Source organism: Scomber scombrus, chromosome 12, assembly GCF_963691925.1.
Source record: "Scomber scombrus chromosome 12, fScoSco1.1, whole genome shotgun sequence".
Classification (NCBI taxonomy): Eukaryota; Metazoa; Chordata; class Actinopteri; order Scombriformes; family Scombridae; genus Scomber; species Scomber scombrus.
This window is the reverse complement of record NC_084981.1, coordinates 4,970,377-4,986,734: the sequence shown is the minus strand read 5'-3', so window position 1 is coordinate 4,986,734 and position 16,358 is coordinate 4,970,377. Positions and strand designations below refer to the sequence as shown.

The 16,358-nt window shown below is 40.6% G+C and overlaps 1 protein-coding gene across 1 annotated transcript in view; it reads left to right on the top strand.

The window, feature by feature from the left end:
* Positions 1–14,178, top strand: part of smap1 (small ArfGAP 1) — a 114,001-nt gene extending 99,823 nt beyond the window's left edge. Inside the window, exons 9-11 of the mRNA XM_062430984.1 lie at positions 6,296–6,488; positions 10,091–10,326; positions 14,041–14,178. Of these exons, the coding sequence (XP_062286968.1) occupies positions 6,296–6,488; positions 10,091–10,326; positions 14,041–14,178 (567 nt within the window). The remainder of the gene's footprint in view (positions 1–6,295; positions 6,489–10,090; positions 10,327–14,040) is intronic.
* Positions 14,179–16,358: the final 2,180 nt, after the last annotated feature.

Below are 16,358 nucleotides of genomic sequence, written 5' to 3'. Positions count from 1 at the left end.
CTAGTCCTACACAATCGATTTGCTGGGTGAGGCTTAACCAAAGCAATGAAAATAAAAGATGTGGGCCATAAATCTAAAACAGCGGGCTTAAAAAAGCTAAAACACCTTTGCAGACCTGAGGAGGGTCATAAATCTCTGTGGATTTGGTACCAAAAGAGACACATTTCACATTTTGTGCAGCTTTAAATTGATGAGGGTTAGGGTTAGGTATGTTTTCTAATGTAACAGCCAAGTCCGGAACATACATCTATGTCGTAACCATTATTGAGGTCCATGAAAGAACTAGGACTCTGCATGGCTTTCAGTCCACTGCAGAAGAAAATACCTAAGACACTAAAACCTTACCAAGTGTCCACATGCTGCAAATGGTCTCAGTAAGTGGAAGTGTAGGCCATTATGCAAGGACTCTCTGTCTCTGTTTTTTCTGCACGAAACAGAATGAAAGAGAAAAGAGGACCGTGAAAGGACTAGGAAAGGATGCCATTGAGGAATGAGAGTGAGAGTAAGAGAAAGTGAAGGATAGAAGAAGGGAATAAAGGCAGTGGTGTGAGACAGGAGTAAGAAAAGAAAGGAAGGGCGTGCAGTTAATTGCTGAGAGGATGTAAGAGCTGAATGTAGTTTGTTGAGCAGAAGGAAAGGTTGAGAGAACAGAAACCAGCAAAGAACCGGTGAACGGCAATTGATTTGTTTCTTTGTTCTTTCATTCCTTCCTCCATTTCTTCTTTTGTTCTTTCTTCCCCTGTTTTTTTTTATGGCGCAGCCCTTTCTCTAATTCACATTTCCAAGGAAAGTGTTGCTTTTGATTTCAGTAAATGAGCACAAATTCTGCAGCACAAACAACACGGAGCCTGGTGTGGTTTTAAAGCCACAGATGGTCTATCAGAGGGGAGTGTATGAGTATTTCAAGCAGTGATGGAAAACCGTGCAGAGAAAGATAGTCTAGTTATTTTGTGTGTGTGTGTGTGTGTGTGTGTGTGTGGGGCGGTGGGGGGGCCGTGGAGGTCTATCAATAGCGACAGTGAGGAAAAGGCTGTCAGAGTGGTAATTCAGAGCTCTGGCTGCACCCATCAACACCAACATTGGGTGAGAAGAATGGAGCCTTGTTGAAGAGGCTTTCTATTACACAATGTGCTGCTAGGATCCCTGCAACACATCACACACTATGTGGCCTCTGTGTGCGTGTGTGTGGCTAGGGTATTAATGTCAGCGTGACCGGGAAAGACAAAGAAAAGGAGGGATGCACATGTAATATACTCTGCTTGAATTTCTCTTCCGTTAGATGTGAGGTTAGACTGATGTATCGCCACATTTCGCATTGTGTGCCACCTGTTTGGATTTGGCATGAATTCTCTTGGACTGCTTCACATTTTTTTTTCAGTGCAAATAGAGCTAATGCTGCTGGAGTGTCTGGCAATCACAGGAGATGGAGGAAGTGAAAGGGCAATGGAAAATGTTTGGTGTCCTCAGTCAAACTGAAGCAAAATGCATTCATGCCCTAAGATGCTGTGATTTTAAGAAGCACATAGTGAGGTTATCATCTTCACTGTCGTTTCCTAATAGTTCATTTCACAATTATATTTTATATTTTAAAAGGCAACAGTCTTAAAAGGTCAAAGTTCCAGAAACACTTTAAGTATACAGAACAAATCTATTATTAGACCAATGCATGTCGGTTCGTGGCCCTCGTTAGGGTCACCATGAAAGACATTACAAAGAGCTTTTAAATAGGGTAGTTAAGTAAAAGTAAGTAAAAAAAATATACAAAAAATAACCAATTATGTGCATATAGACGTATGATCCAATGGGTTATCTACCAAGATGGGTTGGGTTCATGGTCATGTGACTTCAGGCCAATAATTATCCCAGCAGGCAGAAGGGGGGAAGGGGGGGTATCCAATGCCTAAGGTCTGTAACATTTACCTCTGATAATGCAGTTTCATTGTCCACATACTGTATCCCAGATGATAGACTGGGTACATTAATTGTAGGATGAATGGTTCCTTCTTACATACTCATACTTTAAATGATTTTACAGTTCGGCTCTTCTAGACTTTTCAAATGTTCTCGGACCGAATGGATCAAATTCTGATAATGAAACGATAGCGAAACATCATTTTGTGCAGGTTGTGTCAAAACAATGTATTCATCACAGTGTAGGCTACTGTGGAGCCTGCGACGTTAGCCTCGGCCATTATCGGAGAAAACTAAACAAAAAAACGTATATTAATATTGTTATTATTTGCAGCCGTGTTTGACAAGTCTAAATGTCTAAAAAGGTCGAGTCAAGTTCACACCACTAAATCTACTTGAAGTTAAACATTGAGTTTTTTATTACATTTTTAATATTGGTTAGTTTCCTGAAATGTTTCATTTGTATAATTTCTATCAGGGCTTTCACCTTTTCAAAAAAAATCTGGTTCACACAAATTCAAACCAACACACTGTTTCAAATTAATTTGTACTCACATCACCTGTCCCGAAATACATTGTGACTCACACTGAATTTCACCCCCCATTAACTTCTGTGAGGAATGGAGGTGAATTTCAACTTTGTGGAACAGTGTTATCACACTAACCATGATAGCTTCCACAGTTGATGCTTTTTTTCCCCTTCCCATCTTCATTTTGCTTCATCACTTCGGTCAGTTTCACCTGGCAAAATGCGTTCAGGTCATTTAAGGCGCCTCGGCAGCCTCACGGTGACAGCCCAATGCTAAGACTCGCAGTCAGCTTAAAGGATGATTCTTTATTGCAACTCGGGGTCTTATTTTCCTGCAGTGTCCCCCAGATCTCAGTAATTACTGTACTTAGAGTACAATGTTATTACAGCTGACAGAAATAATGACCAAAACTCTAAAAAGAACCATTCCGTCGTCATTAAAGCTGTACACGGTGAAAAGTTACTCGCCGTATCTCAGCGCAAACTTAATTAAACTACCTCCGAGCAACTTCATCCAACATGTCGCTGCTCCCTTCCTTCCTACATCATCCTAGGTGACGGTCTTATCACTGAAGTTCAGAGACTCTGTGTGAGTCACGGCGTCCATCCTACAAATGTGTGCGGAAGCTGGAAGCTGACGGACCACGATTAGAGAAGTTTGTCGAAGTTTAAAGTCTTTTTTTTTCCTTCTTTTTTTGGCGAACAAGCTTAGCGGCAAATAGGCTTAGCTCCTTGATTGAGTCATGTTATATAGCTGGCTGACATCAGACGGATCAGATGAGGATAGTTCTCACCTTCCATTCACTGCTTCTTCTATTCAGGAGCCTGTATGATGCTAATGTGCTGCAGCTATTAATAGGAAGCTCCATCCTGCCTCCGTGAACACCTGACTCACCTTAACTGGCTTCACTTGAGAGAAAATGGACCCCTGCCTCTCCCTCTTCTCCTCTAAACTCCAGGTTTTTTTCTGTTTAACCCTAACCCCCTCCTCATTCTCTTCTTTTTCTGACTCCCTTTTTTTAGCCTTTCATCCCTCTCTCCCCCCTCTTTCTTTATCTTCCTCCCCTACCTCACTCTCCTCCTCTTCTTGCATCCTTCGCCTTCTCTTGCATCCTTCTCCGTCTCGCTTTATCCTCCCGTCCCTCCTCTTCCTCTCCAGCCGTGCCTCCGCTCTCCTCCTCCCTCCTTTTCACCCATCTTCCCCCCCTATCTCTTCATTCACCCTCCTCATCTCTTCCCTCCTCCCCTCCTCCTCCAGTCAAAGAAAGTCAGCAGAGAGAGACAGAGGGGAGCAGCGCTGCCTGCTAAGCAGTTGAGCACAAACACATTCTCAAAGCTTTTTGTGTGTGTGTGCGTGCGTGCGTGTGTGTCAGGAGCACGCACACTTGAGTATTAAGTTTTTGTTTGTGCGTGACTGAGAGAATATATAATTTGTGTGTGTACAAGTGTGGATGAAGTGTACTTTGAATTCATGGTGGGTTTTTTTCACCAAAGAGAAAGAGAGTGTGTGTGTGTGTTTGTATATGTGTGTGTTGCACTGTTTATCACACTCTCTCTCCTTATCTTATTCATGAAGTCCAGCTGACTATCGCCTCCCTTCTCCCCTCTCCATTCTCTGTCCTCTCTCACTTCCCTTTCTCTCTCTCTGTCTCTCTCTCTCTCTCACACACACACAAACACACACACACGCACACACACCTGTACCGAGCTTTTAAGCAGGTGTTACTTTTTTGTCAGCTCCATCCATTAGACATAATAGGTGTGCACCTGAAAGGTTTGTTTTTTTTAATAAAAAGGTGTATGTGAGCGAGACTTTGTGTGCGTGTGTGTGTGTGTCCTGTCTGCAATTGTTCAACTCTACCTCTCTTTGAAGTAGCCTAATTAATATCATCTGTCTCACTTACAGCGGCAACACTTCTCCTCTATTGTCTCCTCTTTTCTTCTCTTTCATTCAACTCATGCTCTTCTCCCTTTTCAGTTTTTTATCTTCTGTCTCTCACCTGCTCTCCTCACTCCTGTTTTCTTGTCCTGTCTTGGCTTTTTTTCACCCTGTTATGTACTTGATGTATGAGCGGAGCTGCCTCCGTATTGATTTCTACCTTACTGTACAAATTAGTGAAGCCATTTTTAAGCCATCGTGCCATAAATAAATAATGATTTAAACCTCAGATGTTATAAAATAATTTGTTCCTATATTTTGTATTGGCTCAAATATAAAGCGACCCTGATTATAAGACAAACTCTGCCTTTTCCAACATCTTTTTTTTTTTTTTTTTTTAAATACTTTTGGAATATAGATTACATCATAGTTTATTTGCATTCTCACACACTCTCCTACCATTCTATAGGCAGCGGTCAAACATTATCATCTGTGACAGTGATATTTGGCAGCTTGAAATATTCCGTTTCTGCAGTAGAAACGTTGAAAGACACTTATGATTATTTTTTATGATTAGTCAGTCAACATGAATTTATTTCCTATTTGGCAGAAAAACACATTAAACAAGCCTTCAGAAACTCATGCAAATTAAACCGGACTATCTAAACACTTTTAGTGCTGTCTGACTTTGTATAGAAGTCATTGTGTAGAAGATGTGATATTCTGAACACAAATATAAGACGACACTTTTTCAGGTGTACTTCCAGGGGGGGAAAAAAGCCTCATATACAGATATGCTAAACATTTCAAATGCATTTATTCCTGTAGTAGTCTATTCATTATAACCTCTATAGTCTACATGTCTATCTTCATGTCCTATGTCTCTAACTGTCTTAGCATGTCATTGAGCACATCATCTTTTATGTCAAGCCTGAGAGAATAACTACTGTCCTGTCACTTTGTCCGCTCACTCGGTGGTGAAATCAGTTTGATTCTGAGGTGTGTATGATGTGATTGTGTTACTGTGGTAATGCAGCAGCTCTATGTATGAGTGAATGTCTTTTCATTTCATTTCACTTCCAGTCTATCTGCAGGTTCATGTCTTACATATCTAGACTTAATGCAAATATAGTAAGCAAAATACAGAACAGCTGTTTGTGAAACTATAAATGAGCATGCATATTTACATAATATAATGTAATATATTATAATATAATTGTTAGGACCACCCTGTTACAATATTGTTTTTTTGGCACAGAATGAAATGTGTCTGTTTGAAATCATTTGAAAACTGTCAACAAGTGAAAGCTGGCATCGAATGTCTGGTCAGATTTTTATTCTAGTGAATAGGATGAATAAATAAATAAGAACGGATGAATAAATAAATAAATGCCAGTTGGATGACATATTTTAAATGTTTTACTCAGTCAGTGTTCTTGTGTGGATGCTTGTGTCTAGACAACATTTTAACATTTCAATTATGATGTCTGGATTTTTTCAGTTACCGGTAAATGAGAAAAAGCTTTTTTATTTTTATATGTTTATACTGCAAGTTCTGAAAAGACTATATTCAAATAACAGCCATTAATACAGCCTCTACTTTGCTGGGGATACAAACCAGAAAGTCCAGCTGTAACAGATGTGTGAATATGACAGCAGACCATAATACTATAGGATTTTAAAGTGGTTGTTGGTCTAAAGTTGGTCATAGTTTCATATCTTTGGAGTCACTTTAAGGCTTTTATTGTGAAACATGTCTTAATAGAGACCTTTTCAAAAGTTTTTTACAGAAATTACGGTATTTCTCAAAGTGAATTATCGATAGAAAAAAAGGATTGAATCCAACCCTGCACTGTATTATACTGTACTTACATGCATAACGTTACCCAGTCACGTATGACTCTGTAAGATCCAAAACACGCTTCGGTGAAACTATCAAATTGATGGCATTTCTTTTCCTTCTGTCTCCCTGACAGTCTGGTTCCAGTACAGCACCCCCGCAGCCGGACCCCTCCACTTCCTCCTCCTCTTCCTCCTCTACCTCCACCACCACCACCACGAGGGCGGAGGAGAAGAAGCTTTTATCTAAAGACTCCATCCTGTCTCTGTATGCCAGCAGCTCAGTGGGCAGTCAGCCGCAGAGCCAGCAACAGCCGGCTCCAGGACAAGGTAACACACACGCGCACACACACACATGCACGCACATGCACGCACCATTTTTATGAACCCTTCATCATCCAGGTTCGGTTACGAAGAAGCAAATATGTTTTAAAAAAGTAATTTACTGCAGTTTCTTTGAGCTGTGCAGCTTTACTCATTTATGACTGAAAACACAAAGTCTGTGTACACAGCAAATTGAACAGCAGTTATTGGGGCTGTGAACATATTCTCTTACTACAATTACAGGCAATAACCACAGTGTGCAAAGGCTTTTTGTTATAATGGTGCAGAAATAACAAAACCTGTCACAGTTTGCAGCGAGAGAGAGTATAACAAGCCACATCCTGATTTCTCATGTTTACGAGCTGTGACATGTTTAAAGAGCGATATTCTTTTACCAGGTTTCATTTGAACACATTTAAGATGGAACAGCGTAAATTATGAAAAATCTTATATATTTCGTTTTTCAGAAAAGCAAAGTTGGTTAAATTAGAGACAAATCAGAATACTGGTACTTTATTTGTCTGCATTTAACCCATCCTAAAACAGTGGGCCACCACTATGCAGCACATAGTGACCAACTCAAGTTCTATGTCAGTACCTTGGACATGAGTACTGACAGGAGAATTAACATAACATACATATTTTTGACAATGGGAGGAAATCCATGCAAACACAGAAAGGCCCCGGCCAGTTATCTAACCAGTGCTAACCACTGTGCCACAGTACCGCCTTACAATGGTTTGTTCCATTTGCACTCTGAAAAGTTCCCAAGTAGGAAATTTCAGCTGGAATGTCCCCAGAAGTTGGATTTCCGACTTGGAAGGTTGGAAGAACCTCACCAACCCCAAACTCGAAATCCAGGATTGCTGCAACAGTGTTTATTAGCAGTTTTGTCTTATTTGTGTCTCATTAAATCATTCGTTCACACAGCACTGTCCAACTTCTATCTGTGGACATGTTGCTGTGGTGTTTGTTACGCGTTTTTATCAACTGTTATTGCAATCAATGGCTAACCTGGCTAGAACGGGTTTTCTGACGTCATTCCCAGCTCCGACTTCCAACTTCTGAGATAAATGGGACGCAGCATAATAAACACATTTTGTACAGCGGATATATGGTTACATATTCCAGTAATCATCTCATGCCCTCCTAGATTTTTCCTGTGACCCACTGGAGGGGTCCTGACCCTCAAGTTGGGAACCAGTGATGTGGTATACCTCCTATTGACTGTTAAACTGTAAAAGAAAAAGTTATATATTGCTATTATATGGTAGTGGTTGAGCAGTGTTTTTCAGTGGCAGGGTTCTGAATGTATGGACTGGCAGGTCAAAGGACTCCGTGTGTTGTACATGTGGAATATAAACAAACACAATACCACAGCCTATCACAGCAGGGAAAATGTACAGAAGCACGAGGGCGCTCACACTCACACATAGGTGTCAGTACACAAACAGAAAAACACACCCACAGACTTTCACACACACACACAAACACACACATCAGAGCGAAGATGCATCATAAAAATGGAGCAGAGTGAAGGCAGATGGAAGGTCAGCGTGCTGGAAAGCAGGCAGGTCCACTCAACGCTGCATTTACCAGAGTCCCACTGCGGCAGTAAAAATAGAGAAGTGAGAGCAGAATCACACTCATCTCACAGTTATTATGTGTAAAGATTGAAGTGCCAGGACTGTTTATACGTGGATGTAGGCGGTGGTCCATACATAACACACATAATACCAACCTTGAGCATGTTCGGAGTGTGTGTGGGAAAGAATTACAGTTACATGTGGTGTGAATGGTGGAGAATAGCAGGCAGCAGATTAGCACAGGAGCCACATGTGCATATTGATTATATTCCTGCGTGATCATACTGATGTGTACGGAGGATTAGGATGGAAATCAGGATGAAGGGCTTTCTGCTGCCTTATTGTCCTCTCTGAGTCCAAATAAATGCTGATGGAGATCAAAGCCAAAAGAACCTTACCGGGCTAATACCCAAAAACGCTGACTTTTATCCTCTGAGTGCGTGTGTCCGTGTCCAGATTGTAACAGAATGGAGTGCATCTAATCACAAAATGATCCAAAATATTAAAAACAGCCCCTCTTTTCATGGCATACATCAATAAAGTGAATTTCCATTTTTACTAGTTGAGTAGATGTAGTGTAGATACAGAAATACTTCATCATCCAGTCGGCTGGTGGAAGTTTCCAACACTTTCTCCATGCTGTGAACACACCAGGCTAATATCAAAGGTTTTTTTAATTGAAATTTATAGAAGTTATCTCCTCTTTGCTTCTTCAGGTCTCTCCACTCAGTAAAAAATGCTGATAAATGAGTGTTTTATTTTGCCACTTATCACTTTCCCACAGCACAGTCTCATGCAGCGATAAACAAGCTGATGGTTGATATATGTTGATTAAAAAATATGACATTTTACAGCTTCAAATAAATCTTGAGGCTGCAATTAAGAAACAGTGTTGCTGTGTGTTAGAATTCCCCCGCAGCAGTCAAACTTATTTTTCAAATATCTTCTTTCCCACGTTTATATTTGATATTTGTCTCTATTTTTACTTCAAGCTGACTGTAAAGCAATTTTTTAAAAAGATGCCCAGACTCTGTTAACATTAAGGAAGGTCTTAAGTTTCACTGTTGGCAGGTTGTGTATTGCTGTGACAACAAAAAAAATAGTCGAACACCAGTTGCTTTCCAAATGAAGGGACACAAAATTGACATATTATAATTTAATGAAATCATTTAGGCAAACATGGAAGCAAACAGTAGTCAGTTTACACGTCTGGCTGACACTGAACAACATTAACATTCATTTAGAGTCTGTTTTTGCTCTCTACCAACTCCTGAGGGAAATATTTGTCTCTCTAGCTGCTAAAAGCTGCATTATGTTCACTAGCTAGTCGCTAACATTGCTTTTAGCGCTCGGTTTAAATACGCTGAATCATAAATAAATGACACACAAATGTGAAAAACGTTGTTGAAATTGTCTCATAAGTATTTACAATCTACCGTGAAGCAAAGTTTAGAGAGCACCTCGCTCTCTGTAGGCTCGTTAGCTTTAGCATGCTAAAAGCTACACTATGCTCACCAGCTAGTCGCTAACATTGCTTTTAGAGCTTGGTTTAAAAAGGCTGCCTCATAAATAAATGATAGAAAAATTTGAAAAATGTTGTTGAAATTGTCCCATAAGTATTTTCAATCTACGGTGAAGCAAAGTTGAGAAAGTTTTCAATCTCAGGGGAAAATCTTCCCCAAAAAATGCATTTAATTTTGCCTTGTGAGTGTATTTGTTTCCTACAACCATGTTTTTAAATGATGTGAATGAAATTTCACTCTACCTTGAGAGTTTTCAAAGTGTCTTAAACCAGCTTGTTTGGCTCCCCAACACTTTTTTTATTAGGTCGTTAAATATATTACTTCTCTATATTTCTTGTAGTGAATCAAAGCGACACTGCATTCATTGCCGTTTGTTAGAAAACCTTTTTATTTATCTTCACCCAGCTCTCTTTTCTTTTATGTTAAGTTTAAAAATATCCACAGTGGTCGGACAGTTACTAACTCTGTGCGTGTGTGTGTGTGCTGGTGTGTGTTCCAGCAGGTATGTACATGGGCCAGCCTCAGATGCCGTTCGCTCAGCAGGGTTTCGCCCCGGGCATGGGCGGTGCCGTCCCCCCCACCACCATGATGGGCGGAGGGACCATGGTGTCCGGCATGGCTATGCCCAACGGCGGCTACATGGGCATGCAGCAGGGCACCATGCCAGCCAACCAAGGACAGAACATGTACAACATGCAGCAAGGACAGCAGCAAGGACAGTGGAACATGAGCCAGGTAACACACAAAAAACATATATTATACACTTGGAATGCTGCTGATTAATCTTAATGTATTTGAATATATTTTAATGGTGATTCATTCATTTTAACATTCCATTTCAGTTTCTCTGCATATTAATCTTGCAGGAAGCCCTCAAATGTTAGCTCTATTTCTAGTAACCTAATGAACAATCTCATAAATAGTGTACTTTCCCTCTGCACCACCTGTGAAACAGCCACAGCCCTAACAGTTAATTTATAGTCTAACACAACGTTCTGCTCTCTAATTCTCTGCAATCCCCCTTCAGCAGTAACGACCTCACCCCATCAAGAAGAGCAGGTTTAATCAACGACTCAATCTTTTTTTTTATAACCAAGGTTATTGCACAATAATATTTAAAAATTCTGTCGTGTCACTCCCTTTTGTCCCTTGTCCCATGAAATGATTAGCGAGTATATAATGAACTCGGCAGCATTAGGAGGGGGGTTTGGTGATGCAGGGGGGGAGTGGTGGCAAAGTCATTTAAAAACTTGGAAGCAGCTCGGGGAGGGAGGCATAACAAGGTAGTGTAAAATAATACTGTTAGTTAACAAGAGGCAGTCAGTTTCATTCAATATGCGATTTAGTTTATTGTTCTTAACGTTGCTCTGCTCATCAGTTTTGTAGCCAGTGATAAAATATGTGACTACAGCCAGCAGGATTGGAACAACATACAGTATGGAGCCAATATTGGCCCTCTAGTTAAAATCCAATCTGCTCCAGTCAGTGCTGCCCAGTTCTGATATGACAGATGTGATGCAGTCTGACTGAGACCTCACCTCCCTTATTCACTGTTGGAACAAGTTGAGTAACAAACAGCACTTACAGAGTGTATTTACATTTGAAACCAGCTGACTTGTTGTTACAGCATCGCCGTCAGCAGGTCAGTCCGTGTCACTGTTTTATATTCATGATCCGTCTCTTATATCTGCTACCAACATGTGTATATACGTGGATAATGATGTCTGATGACCGGCCTCTGCATTTGCATCCGGTATTAATAAGCTTTCTTATTATCGCTCTGCCTGCATTGTGACAGGATGTCAATATGCAAATGAGGGTGGCGAGGCTGGCAGACAAACACGGTGCATTCCAGGTCAAGGGGAGTGATGCAGCTGTATGAGCACTGCTGAATAGTGTTTATTTAAAGACCTAGTTTAATTTAGTTTTAGTCAACTGATGAAAATGTACATTAGTTTTAGTCTCATTTTTATTATTGAGTGTTTTTTTTAATGTTTTCATGACATTATAATGTTGTTTTCGTCTCCCCTTTAGTCTCATTTTTGTCACGCACTTACATTTTTATGTCCTTTTAGCATTTTGAGACAACAAATGTCCACATCTTGTTTTTGTTAATTTACCATGATCACACGTGACACTCTTGTCCATTGCAAGGTTCATGGAAAAGGTTCATTCAAAAGCTGGATTAATTCACCTGTTCACTAAAATACTGCTCGATGTCTGTGTTTAGTTTGAGAGGATTAGCTACTACATTCCATTTTTTTTTTCAGCTGTCATTTAAAAATGTTCACAGAGTCACAGAGACTGCTGACATTAATCTAGGATCTGACTGATTTCTTCTGATTGCAACAGGAAAGGTATTATCATCCACAGCACTTGATAATATTACAGTAGCTTACCTTTTTATAAACATGGCTGTGCTGCTGGCATGTTTTCCTCATCAGTCCAGCTGTTTCGTCTCTGCTTGTCGTCTAATTCTCAGCAGATTGCAGATGAATTTAGTCCATGAGTCAGTTTCTTCCAGGAGAAGACCACCAGATGGTCCAACTGCAATCTGTTCATTGTCCTTTTCCAGATAAGATATCCATATACAGATCACTGATGTTAACACCAACGTTATATTAGCTCTTATTTCATACCTTTCATTTCAATCTGGTAATTAAGCCAAACTCTGAATGTTTTAACAGACTTAGTTTAAAGTGAAGCTGTGCTACAAATTAAAGAGATGCTGATTATTAACCCAAGTGGAACCATAACCTTCTTAATTAGAACATCAGCTTCTCTAGATGCTAAACAAAACAACTAGTTTGTTATTTAGCATGAGAGGAGGAAGCTTCTTTACATATGTGGCATATTCTTGGTTCATCATCTGAAAAATTATGTAGCAGCAGTTTATTCCTTCATTTAAAAAGACAAAAGGGACAGTAAGTAAAAATATGGAAAATATCCATAATACTGAAGAGGTTTGTATTAATAGTACTCCTTATTGTGACCAAACTCACCTGCACAGAGTGACACACAGCTGTATCTATACTGGATCAATGCTGAGACGCCTGTCAGCACATCTGTCTAAGCTTCCCCTTCATAACATACACACACACAGCTTATATCTAGTCCCTATCGTGTGTGTGTGCTTGCACTCAGAGCTGTTGTCAGCATCTTGACAACTAGGGAGGTTAATAAGGGTTCATAAATCACCACTGAAGCACACACACGCACAAGCACGCGCCCTCGCGTGTGCATGTGTGTGTGCGTATGTCACTGCCTTTGAACAGTCAAGGTGGGAGGTGGATGAAGAGTGTTTTTGTGTGAAGTATATCGGGGTGAGGCAAGACAAGAAGACGATAGTTAGGAAAGCAGTAAAGAAAAAAGATAAAAATAAAAGGTTAGAAGAGCGAGACGTGAATAAATGAAAGGAGAGGAAAGAAAAGAAGAGACAATAGAAGAAAAGCATTGTCGCTATAAGTGAGACCTATGGCATTAATTAGGCCACTGCAAAGAGGTAGAGATGAACCGTTGCAGACAGGACACACACACACCAATGCACACACACACAGACACAGACAGACACACACACACACACACACACACACACACACACACACACACACACACACACACACACACACACACACACACACACACACACACACACACACACACACACACACACACACACAGGCTCACTCACATACACTTTTTTATTTAAAAAAAAAAAAAAAAAAAACCTTTCAGGCGAACACCCATTATGTCTAATGGATGGAGCTGGCAAAAAAGTAACACCTGCTTAAAAGCTTGGTACAGGTGTGTGTGTGTGTGTGTGTGTGTGCGTGTGCGTGTGTGTGTGTGTGTGGGCCCGAACATTTTGCACAAAGACATAATGGAATAGTAAGTTGATGAATGAGCGCTCAGTTGCATGTATGTTCTGTCCTGGTGGACACATGTGCATAACCACACACGCGTGCGCGCTCACACACACACACACACACACACACACACACACACACACACACACACACACACACACACACACACACACACACACACACACACACACACACACACACACACACGCAGAGCTCTCAGATGACCAGATAAGCGTGGAGAGCTGCACCAAAGCACATTCATAATGGATAAGCCAGAATAGAAGGAGGAGGGCAAGCAGGGGAGCAGAGGAGGTGGATGGGGATTGGGGGGAGGGGGGCAGGTGATGAAGACTTAGGAAGAGAACGGGGGCGGGGTGGTGGAGGGCCTTTAAGTGCAGAGGAGAAGGTAAAAGTGAAGGATGGTGGTAAGGGAGTGGAGCTAAAGGATGGAGAGTCCACCCCTCCACACACCTGTCTATTTCTGCTCTGATGTATTCACACACTGTCTGTCCTCATCTCTCTGTCTTTCCTTCATTCTTTCTTTTTGTCTCTATTCCTTTCTTTTCCCACGCAGATGACCCAGCAGATGTCAGGTATGGCTATGAGTGGGGGAGGGCCGACGGCAGGCACTTTTAGCCAGCCAGGAGCCCCCGCTGCTGGTTGGCCCACCGCTCCAGCAACGGCTTCCGGCCAAACCCTTAGCAACCAGCTGTGGAAGTGACGAAGAGGTCCAGAGGGTGAGTGGAGGGAGACACGGAGGGAAGTCACGTGGCAACAAAACTGCCAAATGTGCTCCCGTACATCCATCTCCACAAATCTCCAGCGGATAGAACGCACAGTAGGCGCAGTTTAACTGCCCTCCTAAGCCCCCCCACCCCACCATGATTCCTTTAAAAAGCAAAGATGACATCTCACTAGAGAAAATCTCTTGCTGGATAAAAAAGAAAGATTGGCAGCTGTCGTGTCCCATCTTTATTCAAATTCTTTTTTTATTTCCTTTGTTGTTGTCTGAAGAGTAAGACAAACAGCATAACAGACAAAAAAAGAAAGCTGCTGGACTAATAAGTGTCTATTATAATAATGTTACAAATATATCATTACCCAAATGGATAGTTAGTGAATAGTCTTTCAGTACCTACAGTAGATATGGCTATCTTGTGGTTGGTCAATGCGACCCTGTCCTCACCCCTCTCTGCTGTGTATATTGTAACCCCTCCTCCCCTCCTCCCCTCTCTGTACACGAGCAGAGCCTCGTAGCAGTACTGTATTTATGTGAATATGATGTGAACCTCCCTTTTTATCAGAGCCATAGGAGAGTGGTCGATGCTTCGACTAGCAGTGACTTTTGTTTGGTTTTAGTTCTCTCCATCACGTGACACTCCATGAGGGAGAAATGATCCGGAGTCGAGGTTCTCCAGTTTACTTAAAAGTATCCTGTGAAGTTTAGTGTAGCTAAATAGGGTTTGACTGACTTGGGTTTAAAGCTGCTTATACAATAAACGTTATTTTGCACTGATAGTCATCATGACGAAAGTTTCCTACAAAGAACATTCCTAGTATTACATCAAATAATCGTCAAACATATCATTACACTCAGTTTTCTTCCTACAGTAGCTAGGGTACTATGTAGAGATTATAAGATGTTCACTGGTGGTTCCCAAGTTGTTGATCAGGAACCACCAAGGGACATCTGTGAGGGTGAGAAATGATTCACAAGATAAAGAATAAGAAGCCAGGCAATTATGGCCAAAAATAAAAGAAATGCATATTTGTTTTTATCTTTAAGTCATAAAAAAATCTTACAAAGCAAAGAATTCAGTTTCCTAAAAGAAAGGCCTACAAAGTCGTTGATTTTATACATACTTTGATTAAAACACTTATATTTTAAGACTTGCCTGTGAAAAATATTACTGTGAGCAAAAATAATAAAAGAATTACACCACATACAGGGCTTGACTTTAACTTTAGAGAGAGCCAGGCTAGCAGTTTCACCCCACTTTTAGTATTCATGCCAAGCTAATCATCTCTTGGCTCTAGCTCCAGCTGGCTTACAGACTTATTAGTGGTATCAGTCATCTCAGTAATATTTTTCATCACAGATTAGATAGAAACTCAAAGTCTACTCAATAATTTATCTGCCTCCGCAATTTGTGTTTCTTGCCATCAACATGATAGCTATAAGTAGCTTGCTAGCTAGGATAGCTACCTGACTAGCTAGACTGGTAGAATTTATACTCCCATGACTTTATCTCGTTAATAAACACAAACAAAGAGTGCAGATAAGTATTTAGAGTACTTTTTTTAGTCTAGCCCTTGCGTAGATGTGTTTGTCAGATTCACTACAAGATAGCTACACCCAGCTAGCCACACTGAGTCGCTACAACCCTGAAAGTCAGCTGTCACCTCAGTTACTTTTTAACTGAAAGTAACCTTTTGTGCATATTGTAATAAGTCTATTTAAACAATGTAGACATTTTTCACATGCTGTAAAAGAAAGAAATGGCAATTAAGGTGCGCTTTTCTGTTGTTCTATTCATTTTCAGGGTGCCTTTGTAACATCTGTCCAGGGTAGAGCTGGTTATCGTTTAAAATATTACAATACCAGTAGCGATCCAGGTACCCTTAATATGATTCTGATACCAATGGAGTACTTCATTCGATACAAATCATGTGAATAGAAGCATTAATTTGCAACTTCACCAACACAGATCAGTTGTAGCTGCTGTGGCAGTGGACCAATCACATGTCGCATTAAATTGAAAAATGTTTGCGTTGATTGGTTGTGAGCAAGTGCATACAAATAGTCATATTTTATAGCTCTGGGTGCAAAAAGGATCAATTGCAGGTTTAACGGGAGATGTTTCAATTTTACTTAGTATTTATTTCACTCGATACCTTAAA